At 41.5% G+C, this 27,285-nt stretch overlaps 1 protein-coding gene across 4 annotated transcripts in view; it reads right to left on the bottom strand.

Annotated features, from left to right (window-relative positions):
* The window catches only part of MYO6 (myosin VI), a 305,891-nt gene that overhangs the window by 83,176 nt on the left and 195,430 nt on the right, over positions 1–27,285 (bottom strand). For all 4 annotated transcript variants that reach the window (XM_088471590.1, XM_088471596.1, XM_088471603.1 and 1 more), the window contains exons 14-17: positions 19,344–19,435; positions 5,797–5,869; positions 5,256–5,383; positions 377–472 (exon numbers count right to left, since the gene is read on the bottom strand). In XM_088471590.1, coding sequence (XP_088327716.1) covers positions 377–472; positions 5,256–5,383; positions 5,797–5,869; positions 19,344–19,435 — 389 coding nt within the window. The remainder of the gene's footprint in view (positions 1–376; positions 473–5,255; positions 5,384–5,796; positions 5,870–19,343; positions 19,436–27,285) is intronic.

Here is a 27,285-nt window from a genome sequence, read left to right as displayed (position 1 = left end):
TTACTCAGCATGACTTGGGATTTCACACTGCAAAGGCCAGTAAATCTGCGTCAGAAGATGCAGACTCTGGCCTCGGCTCTCCCATAAAACAGAGGTGACACGCTTCCTTTTTTGGAAACGCTTCTGTTGCCGCCCCCACAGTCTGTCAATCACTCTGCGGCTTGGGCGGCACTGTGTCCATGGCACAATACAGAAAACATCCAAGATATACGTAAACCATCGGTTTGCGTACATCTCTGAATCAGGCCCATTAATAGCTAAAGTTATTACATTTACATCATATTTACATTCCTAAAAACAGAAAAGTCTCTATGATCCCCAGTTCAAGATCCTATTTAATTGTATTAATCTAATGAGCAACATATATAAAACTTACTGTTTCATAGCACACAGCTCCTGCGAAATGTCGTATGATGAAGCCCTCGTCATCTCGTATATTTCGGTGAACAGTAAGTTTAGATTTTCTGGGAATCTGAAATAAAAACAGCAAAAATTGCAATGTTCCCATTTATCTCATCATACACATTACACAGCCTACATTCCCTTACAATTCACAAACATAAAATGTACGGCAATGGTGATATCAACTGTAGCTTTCAGCAAAACAAAAAATTCACATTTATCAGACTGGGATTCAGTGACATCTTTATGGTCAACTAAAACATGTGCCTGATAAAAGATGAGAATAGCCTAATCTTGCATCTGCCTGCGAGGGAAGATTAAAAAAAAAAAATCACATTATACTTTATATATATATATATATATATATATATATATATATATATATATATATATATATATATATATATATATATATATACTGAAATAAGGGTTGTCTTTTGTTCTATCTTCATATACATGGGTAAGCTCTCCTCGGCATAGTGGGTGATACAGCATGATACATGGGTGCATAAAAGAAAACTATAGACAGCAGTTTATCCAAAGCAAAGGTATTGGAACATTTTCAGGACAATCTACACACAAATAAATTATTAAATACCCAAGGAAAATTCATTTCACCCACGCGTAAAACTTTTCATTACTTAAGATCACAGCTTGCCTTTTCATATAAAATAAGGAATTTGCAGAAAAATGTTTTATTTGTCCTTGCAGTATTCCCTAGAGCTAAATAAATACCATATATTAAATTACGATTTAAAAAGATGGTTAATATACAATATGAATATAATCAAATTGTGACTATTTATAGCAACTGTCTTTTTCCTAGTATAGCAGAGTCCCCCTAAAATGAAAACAAAATAAACAATAAAGAAACAGTGACCGCTTATTCCAATGTTAGCAAACTCACAGTCTTATATGTGGGTAGTGACGAGATAAAATGCCAAACAAGTACCATTATTGACAAATCTTTGCACAGTGTGATCTGTCTGCTTGGCACGAGTGAGGATTGTCAAACCTATGGCTAGATTGGAAGCAGATGCTTTCACTCAGAAAATACCCATGGTAAGCAACAATTGTGTCAAAAGAGAGAATCTCATGGATTTAATTTTCCCTTATAAAGGTGCGAGTCCTAACATTGGTGACAATCTCGTGCAACTAGCTTGTGCAACATCAACATTTACAAGTACCTGTATTAAAACCTATATATCGGGGATAGCTGGCTACGATATCAAGAAAGCTACAGTGAGCTCTGGCTCGTTCTTAGAGTGGGAGAAAGAAAAAGTGGTTCAAGCCCTGTGCGGCAGGTGTGGTGTCTCAGACTGCAGTGGCTATATAGTGGTGTCACCAGCCATTGGATTCATTCTGTGGTTGCTGGCTGGAGGAAAGAGACCAGACAGTAGATGTCAGAGCACTAAGAGGAAGGGGACAAAGCTGTGAGTCCTAGTAGGGTATGTAATATAGAAGCAGCAAAAACAGAAGGAGAACTGACAACCTGTGCAGTACAGCGAAGACACAGACTGAGTTTAAGGAGTATCACAGGCTTCAGAGAGAGCTGTTCTGTGCATGAGGGTGCCGACATTCTGTATTCGGTTACAACAGTCACCCCAGTTGGGCTTATGTTGCAGCAAGAGAAGTACTACAGATGTGTCCACATGCATCTTACCAACCGTGTGCTACAAGTCGTGTTAAACAGATATGCGAGACAAGTCTATATTCTGTGTGCGACTGCGGGGGTATCTGCATGCGAAATGCTACATTATAGTATCAGTGGTTGTGACACTATAATGTAGCATTTTGCATGCAGATACACCCTCAGTGTAGAAGACGTATTTGAAGGTAAAAAGTTGCACAAAAATACTTTTGCGTTACTGACTCACACCAAGAAAGTAAGATGAATGTGAACACGTGTACATATTGCTTGCCACAACATTTTAGAGACTACTCAGTGAGGCATGCAATATCTCATTCAGCATTTGCTTCTGTAAGAGAAACAGTGATACAAATTGTCTGCCTCATTATAGACTACAAAGTAAGGCATATAGTTATGTCATCAGGGAATCGGTATGTAATGCCGGCATGAAATACCGATGCCAGAAGACCAAAGGCTCTACATCCGGAATGGGGCTGGTAAGTACCCTAACCCTTCCCCTGTATCCCCCCCTAACCCTCCCTTAGTGGTGCCTAACCCTAACCTCCCCCCAGGGTGCCTAACCCTAACCCTCCCCCTTCCTACCCCTTAAACCTAACCGTCCCAGTAAGTGCCTAACCCTAACCTTCCCCCCCCGGTCGGGACTCTGGCGGCCGCCATTCTGGACGCTAGTAACATTACTACATCCCGTCATCAGCACTCGTTGCCATAACACTGATTGTAATACAAATTGCCTGCTGCAATATATAAGAAACTACTCAGAGAGGCATAAAGGTGCCTTGATCAGCATTTGCAACATACAGTGGTTTGCAAACATTTGTTTTTAACAGATTTGTCTGTATTATAAATGACACACTAATAGTTCCAGACAGTATTTGTATTGTGAACCAGTAGTAGGCTCTTAAAGCAAAGTTTCAAATGCATAGTTCATTATTTGTCTGCACATTTTAAAAAAAATAAAAAATGCTGTTTGCATAAAGATTCAACCCCCACAGACTAGTACTTGGTAGAACCATCCTTTGCTGCAGTAACAGCCTCAACTATGTTGGGGTAAGTTTCTGGCAGGTTTGAACAAGTTTAGGAGTAATTTTTGCCCATTCTCCTTTACAGATTTGTTCCGGGTTTGGATAACACTTATGGATGGCAATTTTCAAATAGTGCCACAGATTGTCAATTGGATTGGGATTTTGACTTTGACTTGGGCATTGTAGCTCAACCACGCCAGTGGTGCTTTAGCCTTGTGCTTGGGATCATTGTCTTGCTGAAAGGTGAACTCTCTCCCAAGCTTTAGCTTTCTAGCAGACTGAAGCAGGCTGTCCCGAAGAATTCTCACTGTATTATGCACCATCCATTGGTCATTACATTTTAACAAGCTGCCAAAGTTACTGCTGAGGAAAAACATCCCCAAAACATGTTGCTGCCACCCTCATAATTCACTGTTGGGATGGTATTTGCTGAGGAATAGCCTGCATTAGGTTTGCAGCATACATATCAATTTTTGTCTTATCTGACCACAAAATCTTATCCTACATTTTATATGGGTCACGCTGATGTTTTCTGGCAAACTCCACAGGTGCTTTGATGTGATTTTACTTCAGTACAGGCCAGTTGTATGGAGAGCTAAGGTATGACTGACTAGTGCACCTTCACACCAGTTGCAGCCACTGAATGTAGCTTTTTCAAAATGACAGTTTACCTGCCTGTGGCTTCTCTGACAAGTCTCCATATGCTCCGATGCAGAATTTTTAGGGTTGGCCTTCTCTAGGTAGTGTCTGGGTAGCATGATTCAGCTGCCCTCTTCTCACAATTGATCGAATAGCGCTCAGTGGGATACTCAAGCATTTGGATATTATTTTTTAAAAATAAGAATAAAGATAGTAAACATCCAGTGAATCATGCAAATATGTGTCCACTGGACCCAACTAATCAATAGTTATTTCTGGTATATATACTGATAATAGGTACTGATGGACACACACCTGGAAAATATCTAAATATAAATGGACCCCACTAATAATATATTTGCATGATTCATTGGATTTTTTTCTTTATTCTTATTTTTATTAGGTATATACTATAGTGCATGCAGGCATAAGCATATACTATTTTTCCCTGGTGGGAGTAACTATGAATTTTTCATAATATGAGATATATATATATATATATATATATATATATATATATATATGTGTTCAAGATGTATAATATGCCTAGACTGTGAATAATTGGCGATATTATATTGTGACATATAGCATATTTATTACATAATTCTCAACTATCTAATTATCTCACCTAGCTCTTTTAGAAATTCTGATAGGAGAATAAATATATATATCTCATCTGATTCATGCAGAATGTATTTGTTTGTTGATCTACAGTTGCTTATACTTTTAAGAATATATTAATAAAAATTGATTTTAAGCAGGCCTATTTGGCTGAATCTCTATACCTATTGTGTGCCCCCACAAAGAGTCCCTTTTTCCTCTTTTCCTTGGTTTATGTGCTATAAATAGACTCTGGGGAGCACCAAGGATTTACCAATCAGAGGTCTGTTAGACTGAGGTCTCATGATCAATTTTTGGAATATTGAGGATATGTGTATGTTTATCTATAGTAGTCCTTGAAAGGTTTATCTAACAGGTATATCATTTATGATGTGGTAACAGAATATTTTCAGTGCGGTTTCCATTATCTGCTTTTCTTTTGTACTTGTTAATGTAAGTGTACAGGTGTACTTAATATGCAGTTATGGCAGCAACTCAGTGCATAAACACATGTGACTAAGTTTGGGAACAAAGTATTTGGTACCAGATGGAAGAATGTAGGCTGGAGGATCCTCCACCAAAACACTACTCTGGGGTCATCTTATCAAGAAAGGATCTTTGAACGGTCTATGTACATCATGTTGACACTAGAATGTTGTCATAGTCTGAATGTCACCAAGACAGAATGTAGACAGGCGGTTATAGGGTTAGGGTTAGTTCTGAGGTCTACAGAGAATCGCACTTACTGTATGGTTGACTTTCACAATGTCAACAATTTGTCAATGTTGATATTGTGAATGACAACATATGACACGCCAACCTCCCATCTTTGAGGACATTCAGACCATGTTAACATTCTGATGTCAAAATTCTGCTTGTCAAAGGTAAAATGTTCTCCGTTTGAATCATTGTCCCCCTAATACCACAAACAAATGACTTACAGTGAGGCGAAAGTGGTTCTTGTGCTTTTCGTGAACCATGGATGTAAAGTGCCGATCACTGGGCTGGGGTAATCTGTTCTCCTCATCAACTATATCAAGGATACCAACTAATTTTGACTCAATAAGATCTGCAAGATGAAAATACATTTCCTTGTTACATTATGTAAAAAAAAAAAGTTATTTCACTGCAGCAAAGAAACAAGCATTCCTTTGCAATACATTAAAATTGTAAGAATTCTCCCAGCAGATAATTATGTCTGGAAAAAGAACTGCACATCTGTCTCAGGAACCGAGAAAGGAAATTAAAATCAAGGCAGCATTTTAACTATTCCAGATAGTACTCCTAAATTAAGAATAGGTGTCTTTCCAAATTGTTAATAGTGATTTTAACTCCTTGGAGAGAAATGAAGGAAAACAAAAACAATATATGCATACTTAATGCACATATATAAAGTAGGTCGGTAAACAGTTTATTTTCAGAAGCCAACCATAGCATAGCATGTACAGTGAGAATATATGTGTGCAAGGGATGTACACTGACCTATACAATCCTGGTTATCCACATAGTGCACCTCATTAACACCAAGGCCTTCCTTCTGGTATAGTTCCTGTTCCTAAATATAAAAAAGACACATAACATGAGGATCATCACAGATGCAGATCTAAATATTAGTATGTAACACATTACTCATTACATCACTCACATCTTATCTTTTAGGTTTTATCTAATAAAGCAAAACATTGTGAATCTTGAATTTGCTATCAAAATTCTGTAAAGAAAGTTGCAAGGATTGGGATCTATTAACAACTGGCTTGTCTGTACACCTTCTGGTATCATAACAGAGCAAGCAGCATGACAGTCTACAGTCTTACATAAAGCAATATGATTTAATCAATATTTATATTTTTAAATGTATATCTTATGTTATTTGTAAGTGTGTGTATGAAGCTTATAGGTAGATACTATTTCAATATAAATTAAAATGATGGCAAGTGTAAACTTTAACAAGTAGCTGAAACCATCAACTGTTCGAACATTAACGGCACAGGTAAGAGTGTATATACAGATGTGTCTACATACATCTAGCCTCCTTGCAGGTTAACTCGGTAGAGCAGAGCGTCTTTTCATTTGACCTTTTCCCTTAAAATGCATCTTATCCACAAAGTGATGTAAATAATCAGCACAAGCTGCTTCTGCTGAGTAAAAAGATATGCGGCATGCCTATATTCTGTGTGCGACTGTGGGTGTATTTGAATAAGATATACAACGTTACAATGTCACAGCCACTGGCACTGTAACATCGCATTCTGCATGCAGATATAACTGCAGTCACACACAGAATATAGCCATATATCATTTTAATCAGCAGAAGCTGCTTGTGCGTCCTATTCGCATCACTTTGCGCATAAGACGCATTTCAGGGAATAAAGCTGCACGAAAAGATGCTCGGCGCTACCGAGTCGCACTGCGCTCACGTGTTATGTGTAAGGTCACTTGTAGCGCACGGATGACAGATGTATGTCGACACGTGTAGTTCACAAAATTAAATTTTTATTGCAGAATCCCAGTCACTGGACAGTTTGTAGATTTAAATATTACAACACAATTCCAGGGGACATTCAATACTGACACTAAGCAAGACATAGCTACTGTATTTTATAAAGTGAAGTGGAAAATGATCTCTGCACCACAGCTACCGTTAACAGCAGCGGAGGTACATGTCACACTATTGATTAAATTAAATATCAAATCTGAAACTCATTATTAGGACAACTGCCTAATACAGAAGCATCAAGTGCTGTCAAGTCAAATAATATAGTACAGCAATGACTGCAAGATGTGAACAAGAGTCATGCCAACATGAATGGTCTCAGTATACTTTACTGTGTGGGGTTGCTTCACAGCCAAGGGAGTCGGCCCACTCACAACTCTGCCTAAGTACACAGCCATGAATAAAGATGGTACCAAAACATCCTCCAAGAGCAACTTCTCCCAACCATCCAAGAACAGTTTGGTGATGAACAATGCCTTTTCCAGAATGATGGAGCACCTTGCCATAAGGCAAAAGTGATAACTAAGCGGCTCGGTGAACAAAACATCAAAATTTTGGGTCCATGGCCAGGAAACTCCCCAGACCTTAATCCCATTTAGAACTTGTGGTTAAACCTCAAGAGGCAGGTGGACAAACGAAAACCCACTGAATTCTGACAAACTCCAAGAATTGATTAGGCAAGAATGGGCGTCCATCAGTCAGTATGTGGCCCAGAATTTGATTTTGCATAAACTTAATGTAGTTGTCAATAAAAGCCTTTGACACTTATGAAAAGCTTGTAATATTACTTCAGTATACCATAGTAACATCTGACAAAAAGGTCTAAAAGCACAGTAGCAGCAAACTTTGTGAAAACCAATACTTGTGTCATTCTCAAAACTTTTGGCCATGGCTGTATATTCTAAATATATATAAATGACCTATCTGTAAGTTAACCCGTCTATACTTTAGATCTCATACCCACAAGCACATCAAAATGCATAACAAATACAAATGCATTCGTTAAGCACTTTTACTATTGTAAGCATCCTTTCAACTACAGTATGCTGAAACTTGGCAAATGCGCTGAAATGAAATAAGTAGCCTTCCAAAACGTACCGCTGTGATGCCACAGACTGCATGGCAAGTAAAGATGCAACATTGATTTCTAGTGACCATTTTACAAATGTTGAAGACATGTAAAAAATCTCCACTACTTTTAAAAGATCCCTTCTCACTATCATTCCTCCATGGTTATGTTGATCCATGTTTAGTGTCTGTATTAATCTGTTTCTGCTAAATTTCAATAAAAACAAAATATAAAAAAAAAATGCCATGCATCTATCCTCTTAGAAATAGTAAAGGATTTATATGTCAGAAACCATTATTTTTTTGAAATTTTGAAACATCTTAATATCAAATATAACATTTCAGGTCTCCGCTACTTGATATGTTGTGCTCCATGAATTATTTTAATAATTTAAGTATTATTTTTGGCCCTGAGCTGAACGGTCACAGAACAGATTGTTTCATTTCTAGAGTAACTGTGGTTTCTGTCTAACTACATTTGTGTCTGCAGTGAGCTTCTAGGCATAGTGCAATGACCAATCACTTTCCAATAACAAAGCTCCAACATGAAATTGCACATGATCACAGTAAGAATTACAACACACAACATTCTCAGCAAATCACCACAAATACACGGGATCCTAGTTGCAAATTTTAAAGAAACATTTTATGAGTCTATTTACATAATTAGGTACATTTATGGTTATAATTTGATAAATAAAATAAATAAATGACCTTTGCACCATTATACTGCATATTTCTGTAATTTTTATCCGTGTCGTTTCAGGTTTGACTGAAGGTGTTTTTGCATATTTGCAAAATAATAAGCATACACCATGATTACATGGAAATAAGAGCAGTTACAAAAAATCACTATAAACCACTATGCTTATTGTATGTAGTCAGGAAGCCAGTGGTCGAAATGCCGACCGCCGGCTTCCCGACTGTAAAATCCCGGCATGGGACTAATGATAGGCGTCTAAACACAGATGCCTATCATCAGCCCCACTCCGAAATCCTGACGCCCGGCATACCGAACGTAGGTAAGCCAGGCGTCAGGACCTGTTAGCTGCCGGGGGGAGTTTGGTTTAGGGACTCCAGGGGGGGACTTAGGGTTAGGCACCCCCCAGGAGGGTTAGGATTAGGTACTTACCAGGTGCTGTCGGGATCCTCATCTGCCGGACTTCTGGCATCGGTATTTCATCCGCCGGGCTTAGGTCTGGCGGTATGTCATACCAATTCCATTGTAAGCACAGTACAATATGAAATTAATTAAATTTGCTTTATCGGAAATTAAAACAGATGAGTCCTCATACACCTAAGCACGAGGCATCTGGCTCGACTGAGCCGCTCCAAGAGGTATAGAGTAATATCTTTTTCTTTGCGCAGATGCACACCACTTAAAGTATACTACAGCTGCCAGGCTGCAACTCTAACCAGACAGGAATTAGTTTTGAACACAAGTTCAGATTATACACAGCTGAACTTGGTGTGAGAAAAAGCCACGGTCCCAGCATTGTATTCATTCACAGATTAATTCGAACACAATGGGTGCAGGATGTGCGGGGCACACGGGCCCCTGGGTCCAGGTAGGCCCACACCGCACACCCTACACCCATATTTGTCTCATGTGGAGACAATTAATTAAAATACTTTAAGACAGTAGTTTCCAAACTGCGCGCTGCGGAGCCTTGTGGTGCTGCGGTGGCCAGTGTATTTTATTTTTTGAGTAGTATATTAGTTTTTCCGCACGGAAGGGGGGGGTAGGGGGAGGGGATGGTGGCGCGGAGCGGGAAGGGGAGTGGTTGCGATGAGCAGGGGGAGAGCTGTCACTATAAAGTAACAGGCAGTGAATCCTGAGGCTGCCCGTTGCTAAATGAGGTCCTACAACGCAGTGCATGTCTGATCTGATCTCAGGAGCGATGCTGCAGAATGGCGCTGACACAACTAATGGTAAATAAACTGAGACATGGAGAGGAGCAAATGGAGAGACATGGAGTGGTGAAAAGTGAGATAGACGGAGGAGGCAATGGGAGAGAGACTGAAGGGACAATGGGTAAGAATAACAGTTTCTCTCTTTTATTCTTCTTTCTTCTTTAAATACTTATTACGTTATTCTGACCCAACTACTTAAAAATCTGGAATGCTTGATAATTATTTTGGCTGAAGGGTGCCTTGAAAGAATTATGGCGATCCAAAGGGTGCCTCAAATGATAGAAAGTTTGGGAACCACTGCTCTAAGGGGTAAAGTGAGTGAACATTTTTTTAAACTAGGTAACATTGTAATCAATTAAAAAAAATTTAAACATTGTATCAGTAGACTCACAGCATTGAACATCCTGTAAAGAGATATGTGACAGGAACTGAAGACAAATGGAAAATTGTTCTAACACACAGCTATGGTGTGGGAATGTCTATATGGCCAACTATCCTGCAGCTGTAAGGAGGAAGACCGCTGTTGCGGGTATATCAATATAAGAAATGCGATAAATAAATCGGAAATGAAAGCTCCCAAATAGAAACACAAATCTGAGTAAACGGGTCCATATTACGGATCATAAGGATCACTGGGGCCAAAAATAAAGGTATGGAGTGGCACTATTATTGCAGCTATTGTTTGGAAAATATTTCCCAATTTAGCTGTTCCACCACCTATACAAAACTGGATCACAAATCAACCACTTCTTTAAAGGAACTGATTGATCTAACTATCGCAAAAACAAGCCAATTTTCTCACAATCCCACACCCAAAGAGACCTATTATTTATATACACTTCCAAAAATACATAAGAGCCTGGAAACACCCCCCCCCCCCCAATTATTCCCACCATTGGTTCTTTGTTTTAGCCTTTAGCCCAATTCATTGATTCTTTCATACAGCCCATGTGTGATAAAAAATGTGGACATCTTTGTTACACCACAGACTCTCTCATAGCCTTGCAGAAAAATACTGCTCTATTGCCTGATGCTCCCCTGGTCACACGTGACATAATGAGGTTATATACATCCATACCCCACTCCCAAGGAATACTGCCCATTCTCCCAAGGAATATTGGCCATACAAAAATTCCCGGTGAACAACTCTGAATACTCAGGGCCCAATCTGGACTTCCTTCTGTCCCTTTTGGACATAGTTTTAAGTACAAACTACTTTGCAATCAAAGAGACTACAACCTCTAATGGACTGGGACATTTTCAAATATTTTCATGCATTTCTTTGAGTATTCACATTTACTGTCCGGTAACTATGGAACCGGCATCATCATCTATTGACACTACATCAATGATATCAGTGACCTATTAAATTGACTTCAAATTACACCCAAGCATCCAGTGATTTCCGGGATGGGAAGAAATCTATCATAGATCTTATATATAAAATTAATTGGTCTGTTTGTTTGGTTGACGATCTAGTTATGCATTCGGACACCCCTGCACTGATTGGGATGAAACCAACACAAGGTGGTGCATGCTGATCCTAGCCAGGTTTTAGGGGGGTTAGGGTCCCGGTCAGACCTCACTTTGGTGTATGTTTGGCAGAACTATGACCCGGGGAGCCTGTTCTAAGCCTTCCACTGGATGGATTTGGATGAAAACTTCACAGAGGGGTGGCAATTGGTCTGGGATGCATAACTTAATAACTTGAAGATTTAAACCAAAGGCTTCAGCTAGTTAATCATAATTACCTCGAAAAATAACAACAAACCCCAAATTATAAAGGAAGTTAATAAACTCAAAGAAACTAGGTGGGGGTGGGCACAAGTGAAGCCTCCTCTGACATCCCATCATATGATCTATTGGTTCCCTGAACAGTTTGTTGACAAATTCCTCCAGCCATGTGTTTAGGACCGATTTCCGGAGATACCTTGAAAAACTGGAAACTATACCACAGAACTGCACCATAGCCACCATGGATGTAACCAGTTTATATACATGTACACCACATGATTTGGAACGCTCTGCAATTCAGAACATTTTTACTAATGGATCCAAGATTGACTTTCTCCTTGACTTGTCAAAACTTCTTTGTATTTGAGGGACCTATTTCCTGAAATTAACTGTGACCATGATGAACTCAGCAGTGGCCCCTTTGTATGCAAACTGCATAATGCACTAATGCAATACCCTCAATTTGACCAATTCCAGATACAAGGATTACTTTTATTGTTGCAATATCAACAACTTCTTTTAATTTGTACTCATGATGAAGACCTACTCCAACAAGTAGTCGATGACATCAATGAGTCTGATGCCAATATAAAACGGACTCTAACTAGACGTTTACTGTTAAGATGTCTCGATTCATCCAAATATTTACATATTCTCCACCAGTTTATTTATTAAAGAAACTGATTTGAACAGAATACTTAAAGCTTCAAGGGATTCAGTTTGAAACCCGACAGCAGCAGTCCGAAAAGGATAAAAATCCTGATCGTCCCTAAGTAAGTATTAACTAACCTATTCTACGCCCTAACCATAACCCTCCCTTAGGGGTGCCTAACCCTAACCTCCCCCCTACGTGTCTTTCCCTAATGCCCCCTCTAAATGCCTAACCCTATTCCCCCGCTAAATGCCTAAACCTAAGTCCCCCAGGGGACCTCGACCCGCGGGTGCCTAACCCTAACCCCCCTTCCCCTAGCCTAAACCTAACCTCCCGGGGGGTGGGAGGGGGGTTCCTAACCCTAAGTCCCCCCGGGAACCCTAAACCTACCCCTCCCCCCCCCGTGGCTGTGCGTGCCCATCATCCCGGGTTACCTTTGATCGGTAAGCCGGGTGTCGGTCTCCCAGCATAGGTAAAAAGATAGCGTCGGGATTTCGATGTCTGTAACTTAACCCTTGCAGTGATTATACAGTCGGGAAGCCGGCGGTCGGGATTCCGTCCATCGGCTTCCCGACTGTTTCCCGTCTCAAGTAGGGTTTAGCCAGATCTCAATTTTACACGATTAAAAGGACTTCCACTGATCCCTTAAATGCAGCTTCAGAAATCAAATAAATATAAATTACCTTTAGTGCTCAAACAAAGCACAGTTTTTTTCTGGCTATTTTAAATAAATTATAAATACAGTATTTTGAAACATCTTGATGCTGACAATTCACAGTAGCTAATTAACGCTGCTTTTCAAAACATAAAAGTAAAAAAAAAACCTGGATTCTAGAAAAGTACCCCCTTTTTAAAGGCAACTTGATTGGAACAAGGGAGGTTAAGCTGACAGCATTTGCAGACTACATCCTATTGTACATAATGTAGCTAACCCGACAGACTCCCATGAGTCCATTTTCCTTATACTAAAACAGTCTGAGGAGGTGTCTGGTTTTTCACTTAACGTTGAGAAGTCCATGGCTCTTGGTTTGGGGACTGCCACCACACTGCTGCCAGGGATACACTTGAATGGGTTTCTGACCATTTCACATACCTAGGGATCCAAATTTCTTGCTGCTTAGGTACTTTGAATTACACTTCTGCCATTAAAGTTATATCTGATGAGCTGGATGGACCTCCCTCTATCTTATTTGGGATGGTCTAATATAATCAAAATTAATTCTTTCCCACAGCTTATGTATCTAATTCAGGTACTACCTCTTTTTATTACTTTTAAGGTTTTACAATGTATTAATAGTACATTTCGAAAATGTATTTGGTGAGGAAAGAGACTCAAAAGTAGCCTTAAAACACGGCAACAACCCAAAAGGAATGGCAGGATTGGCTTCCCGAATATTTCTCTGAACAGTCAGGCTATGTTATCTGTCTGACTGGATTCATAACAAGGAAATTTAAAAACACACCTCCATAGAAAGGGGATTTTCGGAACAGGGCAGGTTACTCAGTTTTCTCCATCTCCATGATAAAGAAATACAGTCCTTTTTTAAGGATAACCCCTTATTGTGCAATAACAGACATCTATGGCACATAATCAGGCATAAAAATGGGTTAAATATCTGCTTACTGAATGCTTTTTCTTGTACCTTGTGGTATTATGAGACTAAGAAGACAATGATCCTCTATCTCTTAGAGAGCACCTTCTTAAATCTAATTTTTTTACTTCTTAAGTTTTGCAGTCTTAAGTTTAATTCTTAATTCTCAATTTTAGATTTCTAATTTATATGCATGAATTATTTTGCTCACTTTGGTACGAACTATAACTTTTCCGCTGTTTTTGTATTGTTCATTTTTATGAAACATTTCAAAATATTTCTTCACTTGCCTTTGCAATGTTTCATGTATTATTTGATGTGCTTCACAATATAAAAAATGAAAAGAAAAAGGGGTTAAATTACCCAAAATCTGTATTTATTCTCCTTTTTACATAACCCTGACTTTCAAGAAGGCCAGGCCACATTCCCTTTCATGATATGGCATGTTGGTAGGATTACTAATATTGGTTGTCTGGTAAATAAGAGTTTACAGCAGATTCTCACATTTACAGAGGCTGTTGGAAAGCCTTTGGTAAAAAGAAGTGACTCTCATTATTATCACATCTTCAGAGAAACCCTGGATCATTTTGCTTTACGTTCTGGGATGGCGCAATGGTAACCATAATTCCCTACACTACAAATACAGGACCTACTCTTCACACTTACTACATCTGTCCGCTATGTACAGTGAAATGTTCTTGAACATTTTTTCCCTCGGACCTCTCTCTCAGCACACAGGAGTTTTCTCACGGGACGCTCCGCTTCTCATAAATGATATAGATGCGGGGAAAACAATGCTGATATATACCATTGCTTCTGGCAATGTATATTAATTTCAGGGTTTTGGTTACAGGTTAAGTGTTATGCAGAAGCTCATCTTGTTCATTATCTTCTCTTAATGGCAGAGTGGTCTGTATTTTGTCTCTTGCCAGGTGATGCGTCTATGGAAGGGTCGCAGCCAATTTGAATTTGTAGAAAAAAAAAAAGAAGGCTAGTTCTATATATCTGATGCTTTGCTATCCATTGACAAATGATGCTTTGCTGTCCATTGACAAATGGAAGCAAAATCGGAATTCTTCCTTATTTAGATGAGTGAGTGAGCAATTAATACATATATATATTAATCAGTGAGTGGCATAGCTGACACATTCACTACAGAAACAGCAAAAGTAATTTATTTACCTACAACATGAGCCTCATACCCAATACCAGGGAGCAGTATTTATCTCTATCACTGCTAAATGAATGGATTGAAGTCATTCCAACCTGACATGCGTGTGATTTATCTTTTAAAGCGACTGTATATCATCAACTCGCTTGCAAAGTTTAACTAGGAGAAGCTCAAGATGACAGGGGTGTCTACAAGAGCGCATCAGATATCTGAAGTCCGCTTCCAAGTTCTAAAAACGTATTAAAATGTAATTGAAAGATTAGACAAACGGGGCAGTGAGATCTGTGTGTGTCAGGTTTCACTTCAGTATGGTCACTTCTAAGTGATTTATGCACTGATTATTGAATAAAGTCTGTGCCTATAAAACACCCCTTTACATATTAGTTATATTATTCATGATTAAATATTGCTAACACCATAATGAAATGTATTTTGCACTAAACTTAATGGCTATTAATAGAGACAAATTTTGTCTTATACACCCCCCAATAGCTGATTTTGACAGATACAATAGAAATGTAAGTCAGAAGAGAATAGAAGATGAGGCATAATCGCACAATAGGAACAGGTAAAGTCATTGCACACACATTCAGGAGAAAGACAGAAGGCTGTCATGCATATAGGATGAAGATGGAAGTCTATGCACATGAATGAGGAAGATGGAAAGTCACTCGAACACACACTGGAGGAAAAATGAAGGCGTGTGTGTGCACACTAGCAGGATAAAGATGAAAGGCAGGTGCACACACAAGCAGGAGGAAGTAAGAGGGTATAGCAGCATGCTTACAGGTAGGAGGAGAAATGAATATATGTGCACACAAACCCACATACGAAATAAACCAATATTTTCCCTGCATGTAAAAAACAACTAGAACATAATTTGCACCCCTTGCATTGCAACATGATTTTTGTTTGGAAATGAACGCTCTTTGGGCCTGATTCAGAGTTGCACATAAGTCTGACTTTGTACAGATTTATTTTTGTAAACTGTAAATGCGTCAGGGTCTGCATACACAACTTGGAGCAATTAAGGGCAATTCAGCTCTCAGTCAAAAATACAGGCAACCACATAAGGCCCGGTGGACCTGAAGGGGCTCCTCTGCCACCTGCAAATGGACAGCCGGCTTGCGTGAAGTCAGGCGGTGCACTCAGTATGGGTTGATTTGGAGAGAGCAGCAGGAGAAGCCCCTGCAGATCTCACAGGTACCCCATGAGTCTCGGCACAGGGATCAGATGGGCATGTGCTGAGCTCTGGTAGGGGGAACTCAGCAAATGCTGCTTGGAAGGGTTCCTGATTTGTGGACCTGCTCTGATCTTTGGAATGGTGAGGAGGATTTCAATCTCTCAGCATGGCCTCTGTCTGTAAGTATCCTGTCAGTAACCTCTATCTCCACAGCACCAGCCACTGTCTCCTGACTCTGCACCCCCTCAGTCCATCTCCTGTCTGTGTCTGAAGAAGAGAAGTATGCAGGCGGTCATAAGAAGATTAGTTGGAGGGGGCCAGGGCAGGAGGCTGGAGCGACAGGGGGCAGGAGGCTGGAGAGGCATGAGGCAGGGGGCTGGAGTGACAGGGGGCTGGAGAGACAGGGGGCTGGAGAGACAGGGGGCTGGAGTGACAGGGGGCTGGAGTGACAGGGGGCTGGAGTGACAGGGGGCTGGAGTCACGGGGAAACTGGAGTGACAGGGGGCTGGAGTCACGGGGAAACTGGAGTGACAGGGGGCTGGAGTCACGGGGAAACTGGAGTGACAGGGGGCTGGAGTCACGGGGAAACTGGAGTGACAGGGGGCTGGAGGATGGAGAAGCATGTGACAGGTGGCTGGAGAAACACAGGGGGCACAAGTATGGTTTAACCTCTGTTGTATGCTGATGACATTGGTTATATTCTGACACAAACAGGCATCTTTCGGACCATATGATCTCCTACATAAATAGTGAATACCGACTGAAGACACTGTCTGCCCAGGGAGGATTACTTTCTTCAGAGGTTCCCCTTTGAGAAACCACCATATAAGTAAGGTATATTGTTATTTAGTACACATGAAAAAACCAGTATAGAATTTTTTTTTTTTTCAAGGGGGGGGCACCAAAGGGACTTTTCTCCCTGGGCTCTACTTGGTCTAGAACCAGCCCTGCTGGCTTCACATCAACTGTAGTCAGCTTTTAAGATGCCTTATGCTTGCCTTTATTTGTAAGTAAGTTCCAATAGTGACTTTGTACAGAATTTCAAGTCACTAGTCATAGACTGAGTCAGAAATTAATTGCACAGTCTACATGCTGTGAGAGGTTGTGCCAAATATATTAGATTTGCACACAGTACATGTGCTGGGGTTGCAGAGAGATAGTCCAATGAGATGCAAAACAAAGAGATGTGGAAAAGCTTTACCACAGATGACCTCTTATGTGTTGCAGCTCATTGCTCTTCTCTCTCTCTACAATTCTAAAACCCCAGCACATGTACTATGTGCACGGACACACCCCATGGCGCATGGTACGCGAACAAAGTACCTGCATGAGATTTATTCTACTTGCACCTCTGGGGTACGTTCTTATTGACAGTCGGGAGAAGCAGCTTCAGCTACTATTCAAGAATTCACCATTATTTGAGGAAGGTCTATGAACTTCCCCTTGCACTTTAAAATATGTGTAATCTGCAGTTCCCAATCTGTCGCCAACCTTGAAAACTAGATGTGCTTCTCAACAACTTTCTGGTTTTCACATCCTATACCAGGGTTTCCCAAACTCTGGCCCTGATTCAGAGCCGGACGCTCTGACACAGCGCTCGCTCTGAATCAGGGCCGTCCTTCTTGATTTTTAGAGCGGCCTGCTAGCCGCTCGTATAGCTGTGGGTGACCACCCACTGGCGACGAGACCCTTGTGGTAGGGTCTCGTTGCCGCAAGCCCTAGAGTGCTTTCGGCTCAAACAGATCCGAAAGCACTCCCACTGACATCACTTGTGATGTCAGTGGGGCTGGCCCCAGACGGTAGGCGTTCCCATGGGAATGCCTCAGTCTGGGCAGCCACGCCCCCGGCACGCCCACCAAAGGGGGCGTGCTGTCACTCAACATCGACAGCACGCTCCCTTTGGTATGAGACCCGGAGCGACGGTTTGCCCGTCACTATCCGGGTCTCGCGCATGCGCATAACGGAGCCGGCTCCGTCTTGCGCATGCGCACTGGGCCACCATCGACCCGCTTGTGAGCGCTCAGCGCTCGCGAGCGGGTCTGAATCAGGCCCTCTGTCCACCAGGCACCCTAACAGTCCAAGTTTTTAGGATATCCATGCTTAAGCACAGGTGATTTTTTTTTTTATTGAAACACCATGAAAGCAAATCATACAGATTATAACTGATAATATAACAGCTGATCATTGGATGAAATAAACAGTTTAATCAATTTTCACATTATGTCTGTGTATAATTATACAATTGACAGATATAAACATTAAAACATAAATACCATTATTACAGTAAAACAAATTAGTCTCTGCTAAATCCTGAATCATTAGAATACAAAACAATAATACTTATTGTACCTTTACTCATTGTTTTATGGATATATACATCCAACCATCAACCCAAAATATAAAGCAGTGCGGCCACGGGACAAGGAGGCAAGAGGGAGGGAGGGCGGGGGACGGCAGAGAGTGGAAGGGGAGGACCAGGGGAGCGAAATAAGATCCCCTACGAGTCCAACCTAATTGGTGGATCCCCTGAGGTCACTCGAAGACAATACCATTTAGTAAATTTCAGTGACCCATAAATTCTATGTCTCTGCACTAAGGTCAGAGTTCCAATATACTGTAGCTCTCCCAAGTTTGGAAAAATCTAGCTACCCGAGTCTCTGTCAAGCACAGGTGATTTAATTATTACCTCTGTCAGTTTGATTTAACCATCTGTACCCAAGCATTGATATCCTTAAATCCTGAACTGTTTGGGTGCCGGGAAAACGGAGTTTGGGAACCCTGCACTATGCTAATTGCAAACAACGCAGGGAAGAATGATGGCCTCAGCATGCTTGAAGTAGTCCCTAGTCTACTCCTGGGATTACCCTTAAGATTTATCTCTACAATTAATGGGAACTGTGAACACTGATTACAGATGCACTGCTACTACAGAGCAGAGAGGGACCTCAAATAATAAGGAAGACACTTGCTTGGTAACTGAAGCTACATATTGCTGATAACACATACATACAAAAATATATATCTATCGTAATTATCTACCTATTGTAATATACTGACCCTAACACTGAGGAGTGTTGCATGCTAAAAATAAACTGGAGCAGTTACATAGTTGACAGCTGTTTCATGTCTCAGTAATTAATTTATGCGAGTGCCCTGAAGGTCTAATGTACGACTTCTTATTTTCTGAATGACAGGTAACATTTAATTCAATATCTGCATACCTCTTTGAGGATCCTTTCATTAAAGAACTGCTGCAGCTTTTCATTACAGTAGTTAATGCAAAACTGTTCAAAACTGTTGTGTTCAAAGTATTCTGAAAATAGAGATGATTAGAACATTAAAACAACTAGTATCAAAGGACAATGGCTGAGACACAGATTACTGCTGCTTTAAAAGTATAAACATATTGATGTTTTATATGGAATCAGAAAAGCTAGCACATTTATTTTGTTCAAAGTCTCTCTTTACTGCATATATTTTGAAACTGATCATTTTTGAAACAACTGATACTATGGAGTAGGCCTGGAATATTCTCAGGAAACCATTTTGGTTTGGCCAATTGTGCCATATGATTAGCCTAAACTGCTGTGGATTTGGTTGTTAAATGTGTGTCCATTTGTGGCACATGTAATGGAATACAGATGTGTCCACATACATCTTACCTCCGTGTGCTACAAGTCATGCTAAACATAACTCGTGACTCGGTAGCGCAGAGCATCTTTTCATTATCATTATTATATTTTATTTATAGGGCGCCACAAGTGGTCCGCAGCGCCGTACATACAGTAAAGGGTACACAGAACATTACATTACAATACAGTAACCAACTTATAAACAGAGCCCAAGTAACAATTAGCAAAACAATTCTCCATACACAGTACAGCTCTGAAGGTGAAGGCTGTTATAGAAGTGCTAGAGAAGGCGGCTGTGAGACAGTGGGGAGGAGAACCCAGCTCCTAGGAGCTTACAATCTAGGGGAGATAGACAGATGACATGAGGCATGAGTGTGTAGAGGGGGACCAAAGTGCAGGAAGTAAGCAAGGTAGAGATGGCTGAGGCAGGAGGGACAGGGACCTGATAACATGGTTATGTGGTGGAAGGGTATGCTTTGGTGAACAGATGGGTTTTCGGTGCACGTTTGAAGCTCTGCAAGGTCGGGGAGAGCCTGATCGAGCGAGGAAGCTCATTCCAGTGGAGGGGGGCTGCACAAACAAAATCTTGGACACGAGCATGAGATGAAGTAACCAGGGTGGAGGAGAGGTAACAGTCATTGGCAGACGGAGTGAGCGGGAGGGAGTGTGTAAGGAGATGAGGTTGGAGATGTAGGGAGCAGTAGCGTTAGAGAGGGCCTTGTATGTGAAGGTGAGGAGTTTGAAGAGGATTCTGTAGGGGAATGGGAGCTAGTGCAGGTTTTGGCATAGGGGAACAGCAGAAGTGGAACGGCGGGAGAGGAAGAGAAGTCTAGCTGCAGCATTGAAAACAGACTGGAGGGGGGCAAGATGGCAATGTGGGAGGCAAGTAAGGAGAAGATTGATTATTCAATTCTCGGCTTGACTACTGCAGTTTGGTAGCATTCTGGGAGAAGAAAGGCCTAATGCGATGTTGCGTAGCTGGAACCGACAGGATTGAGCCGGAGATTGAATGTGGGGGGTGAAGGAGAGTGTGGAATCAAGGGTGACACCCAAACAGCGAAGTTGGGGGACAGGGGAGATGATGGTGTTGTTAACAGTGATAGAGAGATTGGTTGGAGTTGAGACTCTATCAGGGGGAAAGATGATGAGTTCGGTTTTGTCCATGTTGAGCTTCAGAGAGCACTCAGACATCCAGGAAGAGATGGCGGAGAGGCAGCTGGATACCTGTGAGAGGACAGAAGGGGAGAGCTCAGGAGAGGAGAGGTATAGTTGCGCGTCATCGTCAAAGGCTGCAGAAAGGTCCAGGAGGATGAGCAGAGAGAAGTGGCCCCTGGATTTGGCTGCAAGCAAGTCATTGGTGACTTTGGCCAGGGCAGTTTCAGTGGAGTGAAGTGGGCGAAAGCCAGATTGCAGAGGATCAAGGATGGAGTTGTCAGAGAGAAAGCTGGTGATGTGGCTGTAGACAAGCCGCTCAAGTAGTTTGGAGGCAAAAGGGAGAAGAGAAATGGGGAGGTAATTGGCGGGTGAGGACGGGTCGAGGTTGAGTTTTTTAAGAATAGGTGTGACAAGAGCATGTTTGAATGAGGAGGGAAAGATGCCGGTGGAGAGAGATAAGTTGAAAAGGTGAGCAAGGTGGGAGTAGGCGGTGGAAGAGAGGGAGTGTAGAAGGCGAGAAGGGAGGGGGTCAAGGGGGCAGGTGGAAGGGGGGAGAGGACAAGATGAGGGAGTGGACCTCATCACCCGTGGTGGGGCTGAAGGAGCACAAGGTGGGGTGGCCGGGAGGTACGGATGGTGGGGGAGGTGGGGTTGCAGCAAAGAGATTGAAGGAAATACTGTGACGAATTGCCTCAATTTTGGAAGAGAAGAAGGCGGCAAAGTGAAATGCAGTGAGGGAGGATGGGAGGGGTGGAGGGGGGGAAAAAGGAGAGTGTTGAAAGTACCAAAAAGGAGGCAGGGATTGGAGGAATGAGAGTGATGAGCGACTGGAAGGATTGCTTGGCAAGGGAGAGGTCTGAGCTGTATGAAGAGAAGACAAACTTGAAGTGAAGGAAGTCTGCCAGAGAGCGAGATTTCCTCCAGAGGCGCTCAGCTGCGCGCAAGCACTTTTGGAGAAACTGGGTCAGTTTGGAGTGCCAGGGTTGGGGTTTGGTCTGATGGAGGGGGACAGAGGAGTTGGGGGCAACAGTCAAGTGCAGAAGTGAGGGTGATGTTGTAGAAGGAGGCTGCCTGTTTAGGGCAGGCCATGGTTGATAGAGGAGAGAAGAGAGTATCAAGTGATGAAGACAGGACAGCAGGGTCAAGAGTCTCAAGATTGCATCTGGTGATGGTGGCTTTGGGTGAGGAGAGGAGTGGAGGAGTTGAGAGAGTGAAGGAGAGCAGATGGTGGTCAGAGAGGGGGAAGAGAGAGTTGGAGAAGTCAGAGAGAGCACACAGATGGGTGAAGGCAAGGTCAAGGGAGTGGCCGAGACAGTGGGTAGGGGTGGAGGTCCATTCATGCAACTTTTTACCTTCAAGTGCATATTATTCACACAGCAATGCGAATAGGATGCAGCAGCTTCTGCTGATTAAAATGATATGCGGCATGCCTATATTCTATGTGCAACTGTGACACTGTAACGTAACATTTTGCATGCAGATGCAGTCGCACAAGGTTTTATATGGCGATAGAACGGCAATTTAATGCTTCGTCTGAAAAATGGTGTCTGTGACACAAATGTGAATGGTGGAACAGATCTCTTACTTACCAATTTGATGACATACAGATTTGTCCATATACACCTATCGTCCAGGTGCTACAAGTCGCGTCACAAATAAAGTGATATGCAGCATGCCTATGTTCTCTGTGCGTCTGCGGGTGTATCTGAATGTGAAATGCTACGTTAAAGTGTTAGTGGCTGTAACGTAGTGTTTCGCACGCAGATACACCTGCAGGCACACAGAGAACATAGGCATGCTGTATATCATTATAATCAGCAAAATCTGCTTGTGCTACACATTCGCAATACAGTGTGAATAAGACAGATTTGAAGGTAAAAAGTCACACAAAATTAAGCTTGGCGCTACAGAGTCACGCAACGGCATGGTGCGATTAGAAGGGTTGCTTAACGCGCAAGGAGGCTGGATGTATGAGGACACATCTGTATATAACACCCCTTTCACACTGCCATCAAATAACCCGGGTTACTGCACATGAACAAGCAGCAACGTGCAGTGTGAAAGTGAAAGGAGCCATACTGTGTGAAAGGGGCCGCCGGCATTTCAACTTGTGTAGCAAGCAGGGTTGAACACGAGTTCAACCCGGTTCAAGGTGCAGTGTGAATGGGTAACTCAGGTCGAGGCGACCCAGGTCCCGTTCACTGCATAGAGAGAGCCGGCGCTTGGATATCAGATTATCTCCAAGCGCCGGCTCAGCAGCGATGGTGGTGACGTCATCGACCCGGCATTAGTGCCGGGTCTTGCTGCCAGTCTGGAAGGGGTCACAGACGGGTCGTACCTGGGATTGACGTGTGCACAAATTCCGGGTGGTAGAACCAATCCCTTTACACACCAGTATGGTGAGCTACATATAAGCAGGAAATGTCCAATGACAATTGATATTAGAAAATATAATACAGTGCACTTTCAATAATACATATATATGAAGTCATCGAGAGACAAATTAAAAGGTCTAAAACTGTTCTCCCTAATATTAACCCGGAAATGCTTGATATAGCAGAGCTGTCCCAGCAAGAATTAAATGTTGGATTCTGTTGGATAGAAATGCTGGTAATACTCCTTTCACACTGAAAATGAAAATCCAGGGTAATTTGCTAAACAACCCGGGACTTTTCCCTGTATGGGAGGGTCATCCCGGGACTATATTCTCGGGTCTCCGAACCTGGTTTTTTGCAGGGTTGTGGACCAGGGAATTAAGTCCCGGGTTGACTCTTTCACACTGGGAAAACTCCCGGGTTGTTTAGCAAATTACCGGGTAAAAGTGAATTATCTGGGATTTTCATTTTCCTGTGTGAAAAGGGTATCAGACAGAAAATGGCAAAAAACCTGGTACGCAAAATGCCGGGTAAAAGCCAGGTTTTTTGCCATTTTCTGTCTGAAAGTGGTATAAGTATGCCATGATGTATGGTACTGATCATATAATAATTGCAACATAGAATAGCAGACTTTCAATAACACAAAGTGGAAAAGGGAGTGGCCTTTAAGGTTTCTGCAATACAGGCAACTTTACCCACAACCCCCAAAGGCAAAAGTTTCAAGTGGCAGCAAGAATAACAAAGCTCTTCTCCCTGGATCCAATCAGTGCTCAAACTTCTCAGCTTACTCAAAAAAGAGGAGCTGCTGATAGGTCAGGGGGATGAGAGCCACCAGCTTCCCTACATTTGTAGTGCTTGGTATCTATCACATTAAACCCTAAGTTATTAATTATACAGTTATAAGCTTTCAGGAATACCTGATGCTATTGCATTGTTCAGAAATGTTCTTTTCTAATAGAAGGATGAACATGATTCTAATATTAATTTATACCTTTATTCCCAAGAACAATGCAGGTTTATTGCAAAGATGAACTATTAATAATATCTCTGAATAAGGGCCACTGGTTACAGGAGTAAAATCATTAAATGGAATGCTGGTGGCATTGAGAGAAAAAGAAACAAGAGCTGTAAGTAAAACATGGAGCAAGAGAAGGATGATATACAGAGTAGTAGAACAGAATGAGTGCAATAAGAGAATGCTCTTGGGACAGCAGTACATACAATATAGCCATACACATCAGGGGCGTTTTAAGAGAGGAGGGGGCCCGTGTGCAGCTTCCGCTTGGGCCCCCTCCTCTGTCAGAGCAATAAATTCTTGTTTCATGCCAGAATTTACTGCGCATGCTCTGGTCCCTGGGAATATGGCACCAGCGCCTTTTTCCCGGGAACATGTTTTCTGCGCATGCGCAAGTCACCAGTAAAATGTTCGCCGCCATTTTCCCAGTGATTTTTTGCTGCTCTGCCGTGCCAGATCCAGCACACCGGAATCTGCGGAAAAGCAATAACTAAATATGGGTGTGGTGTGGGCACTGCACACCCTACACCCATTATAAATACGCCCCTGATACGCATCATGAAATGTTCTCTGGATGTCTCTGCAATGTGTTTTAGAAAATACTAGTCATAATACAGTACATTATAAAAATAACACAAACAGTATGAAAAAACCCTTATTTCTAGGTTATTTAGTTGTTTAATAAAAGGCCCATATTAAAATCTCAAGAAAAAGTATCATGTTTAGTAACTGACACTGACTGGATAACAGGAAATGTGATAAATGCAACTACTGTATACTACTGAAGTGCTACCAATACTTGGCTGCAGCGGACACACATGCTTAGTTCTTCCGGCAGGAATAATAACTAAGACAAGGGTCATGGTTGGTTATTGAAACATATTAAAGGTGACAAAGACAGGTCAATATACTGTAGTAAGGTCCACATACAGATGTGTCCACATACAGCTACGCGTTAAACAGCCCTTCCAGTTGCCCCTTTCCGTGGCGTGTAGTGTTGAGCGTCTTTTCGTGCAACTTTTCCCTTAAAATGCATCTTAGTGATGCAAATAGGACGCACACGCAGCTTCGGTGTGTGACTGCGGCTGTATCTGCTTGCGACATACTATGTTACAGTGTCACAGTCGCTGATATTGTAACGTAGCATTTCGCATTGAGATATAACCGCAGTCGCATTTTAATCAGCAGAACCTGAGTGTGCGACATATTCGCATGTCTTCGCGAAAAATACGCATTTTACGTGAGAAAGTTCAACAAAAAAGACACTCAACATTACAGAGTCGCACGATGCTCTTGCATTATGTGTAACATGACTTAAAGCGCACGTAGGATAGATGTATGTGGACACATCTGTATATTTGGACACTGACAAAATATGTTATATTTGCTGTATTCAAGTTACAGTTCTATAATGAATATAGTTTTAAAGTGCAGACTATCTGTTTTAGTTTCAGGGTATTCACATACAAATTGGAGGAAGGGTTTAGGGATTACAGATTTTTAATATGTAGACCCTTCTTTTTCAAGGGACCAAAAGTAATTGGACAATTGACTCAAAAGCTGTTTTAGGTGTGGGCTTTTCCTTCTTCATCAATTAAGTTGGCAAAAGGTCTGGAGTTGATTCCAATAGTGGCGTTTGCATTTGGAAGCTGTTGCTGTGAACACACAAAATGCGGTCAAAGGTGATCTCAATGCAAGTGATACAGGCCATCCTTAGGTTGGAAAATAATATATAAATCCATCAGAGAGATAGTGTGAACCTTAGTCAACAGTTTGGTACATTTTAGGAACACACTGGTGAGTTCGGCAATACAAGAAGGTCTTGACGTCCATAGAACACAAAGGTGGTGGATGATCGCACAATCCTTTCCATGGTGATGAAAAACCCCTCCACAACATCCAGCTAAGTTTAGAACACCTCCAGGAGGTAGGTATATCATTATCCAAGTCTACAATAAAGAGCAAACTTCACAAGACAAAATACAGAGGGTTCACCATAAGATGCAAACCATCCAAAAGCCTCAAGAATAGAAAGCCCAGATTAGATTTTGCCACAAACCATCTAAAAAAGCCAGCCCAGTTCTGGAACAGCATTCTTTGGACTGATGAAACTAAGATAAACCTGTACCAGAATGAAGGAAATAAAAAAAGCAGGGCAAAGGCTTGGAATGGCTCATGATCCAAAAAATACCACATCATCTGGAAAACATGATGTGATGGCATGGACATGTATGGCTTCTAATGGCAGTGGGTCACTAGTGTTTATTGATGATGTGACAGAAGCAGCTAGATGAATTCTGTAGTATATAGGGATATACTGGCTGCTTACATTCAGCCAAATTCAGCAAAGTTGAACAGACAGTACAGAAGGACAATGCAACCCAGCAGTTTTTTATGGCAAAGAAGTGAAATATTCTGCAATGCCCGAGTCAATCACCTGATCTGAACACAGTCAAACAAGCATTCCACGTGCTGAAGACAGAACTAAAAGCAGAAAGACCCACAAAAAAACAACTAAAGACAGAAGGGCTGGAAAAGCATAACAAAGGAGGAAAGCCAGCATTTTGTGATGTCCATGGGTTCCAGACTTCAGGCAGTCAATGCCTGCAAGGAAATCTTGACAAAGAATTAAAAAATTTACATTTTATTTATGATTATGTGAATTTGTCCAATTACATTTGAGCCCCTGAAAATAGGAGATGGTGTATAAAAATTATTGTAATTCCTAAACATTTCATACAAAATTTCTGTTCAATCCCTTGAATTAAAGCTGAAAGTCTGCACTTCAATTTAATCTTCATTGTTTAGTTTAAAATTCATTGCGGTGGCATATAGAGCCAAAATTCTAAAAATTGCGTTATTGTCCAAATATACAGTACAAGGGCAGATTGAAAAATAATGAGACTGCCTCTGTTTCTCTGTCCCATAGGTAGACGTGGCAACGCTATGCTGATTATTGTGAAGCTCATACATCGATGTGTCTGAA

Source organism: Taudactylus pleione, unplaced genomic scaffold, assembly GCF_031769625.1.
Source record: "Taudactylus pleione unplaced genomic scaffold, aTauple2 ptg000015l, whole genome shotgun sequence".
Lineage (NCBI taxonomy): Eukaryota > Metazoa > Chordata > Amphibia > Anura > Myobatrachidae > Taudactylus > Taudactylus pleione.
The sequence above is the reverse complement of the archived record's forward strand: the minus strand, read 5'-3'. Positions and strand labels throughout refer to the sequence as shown.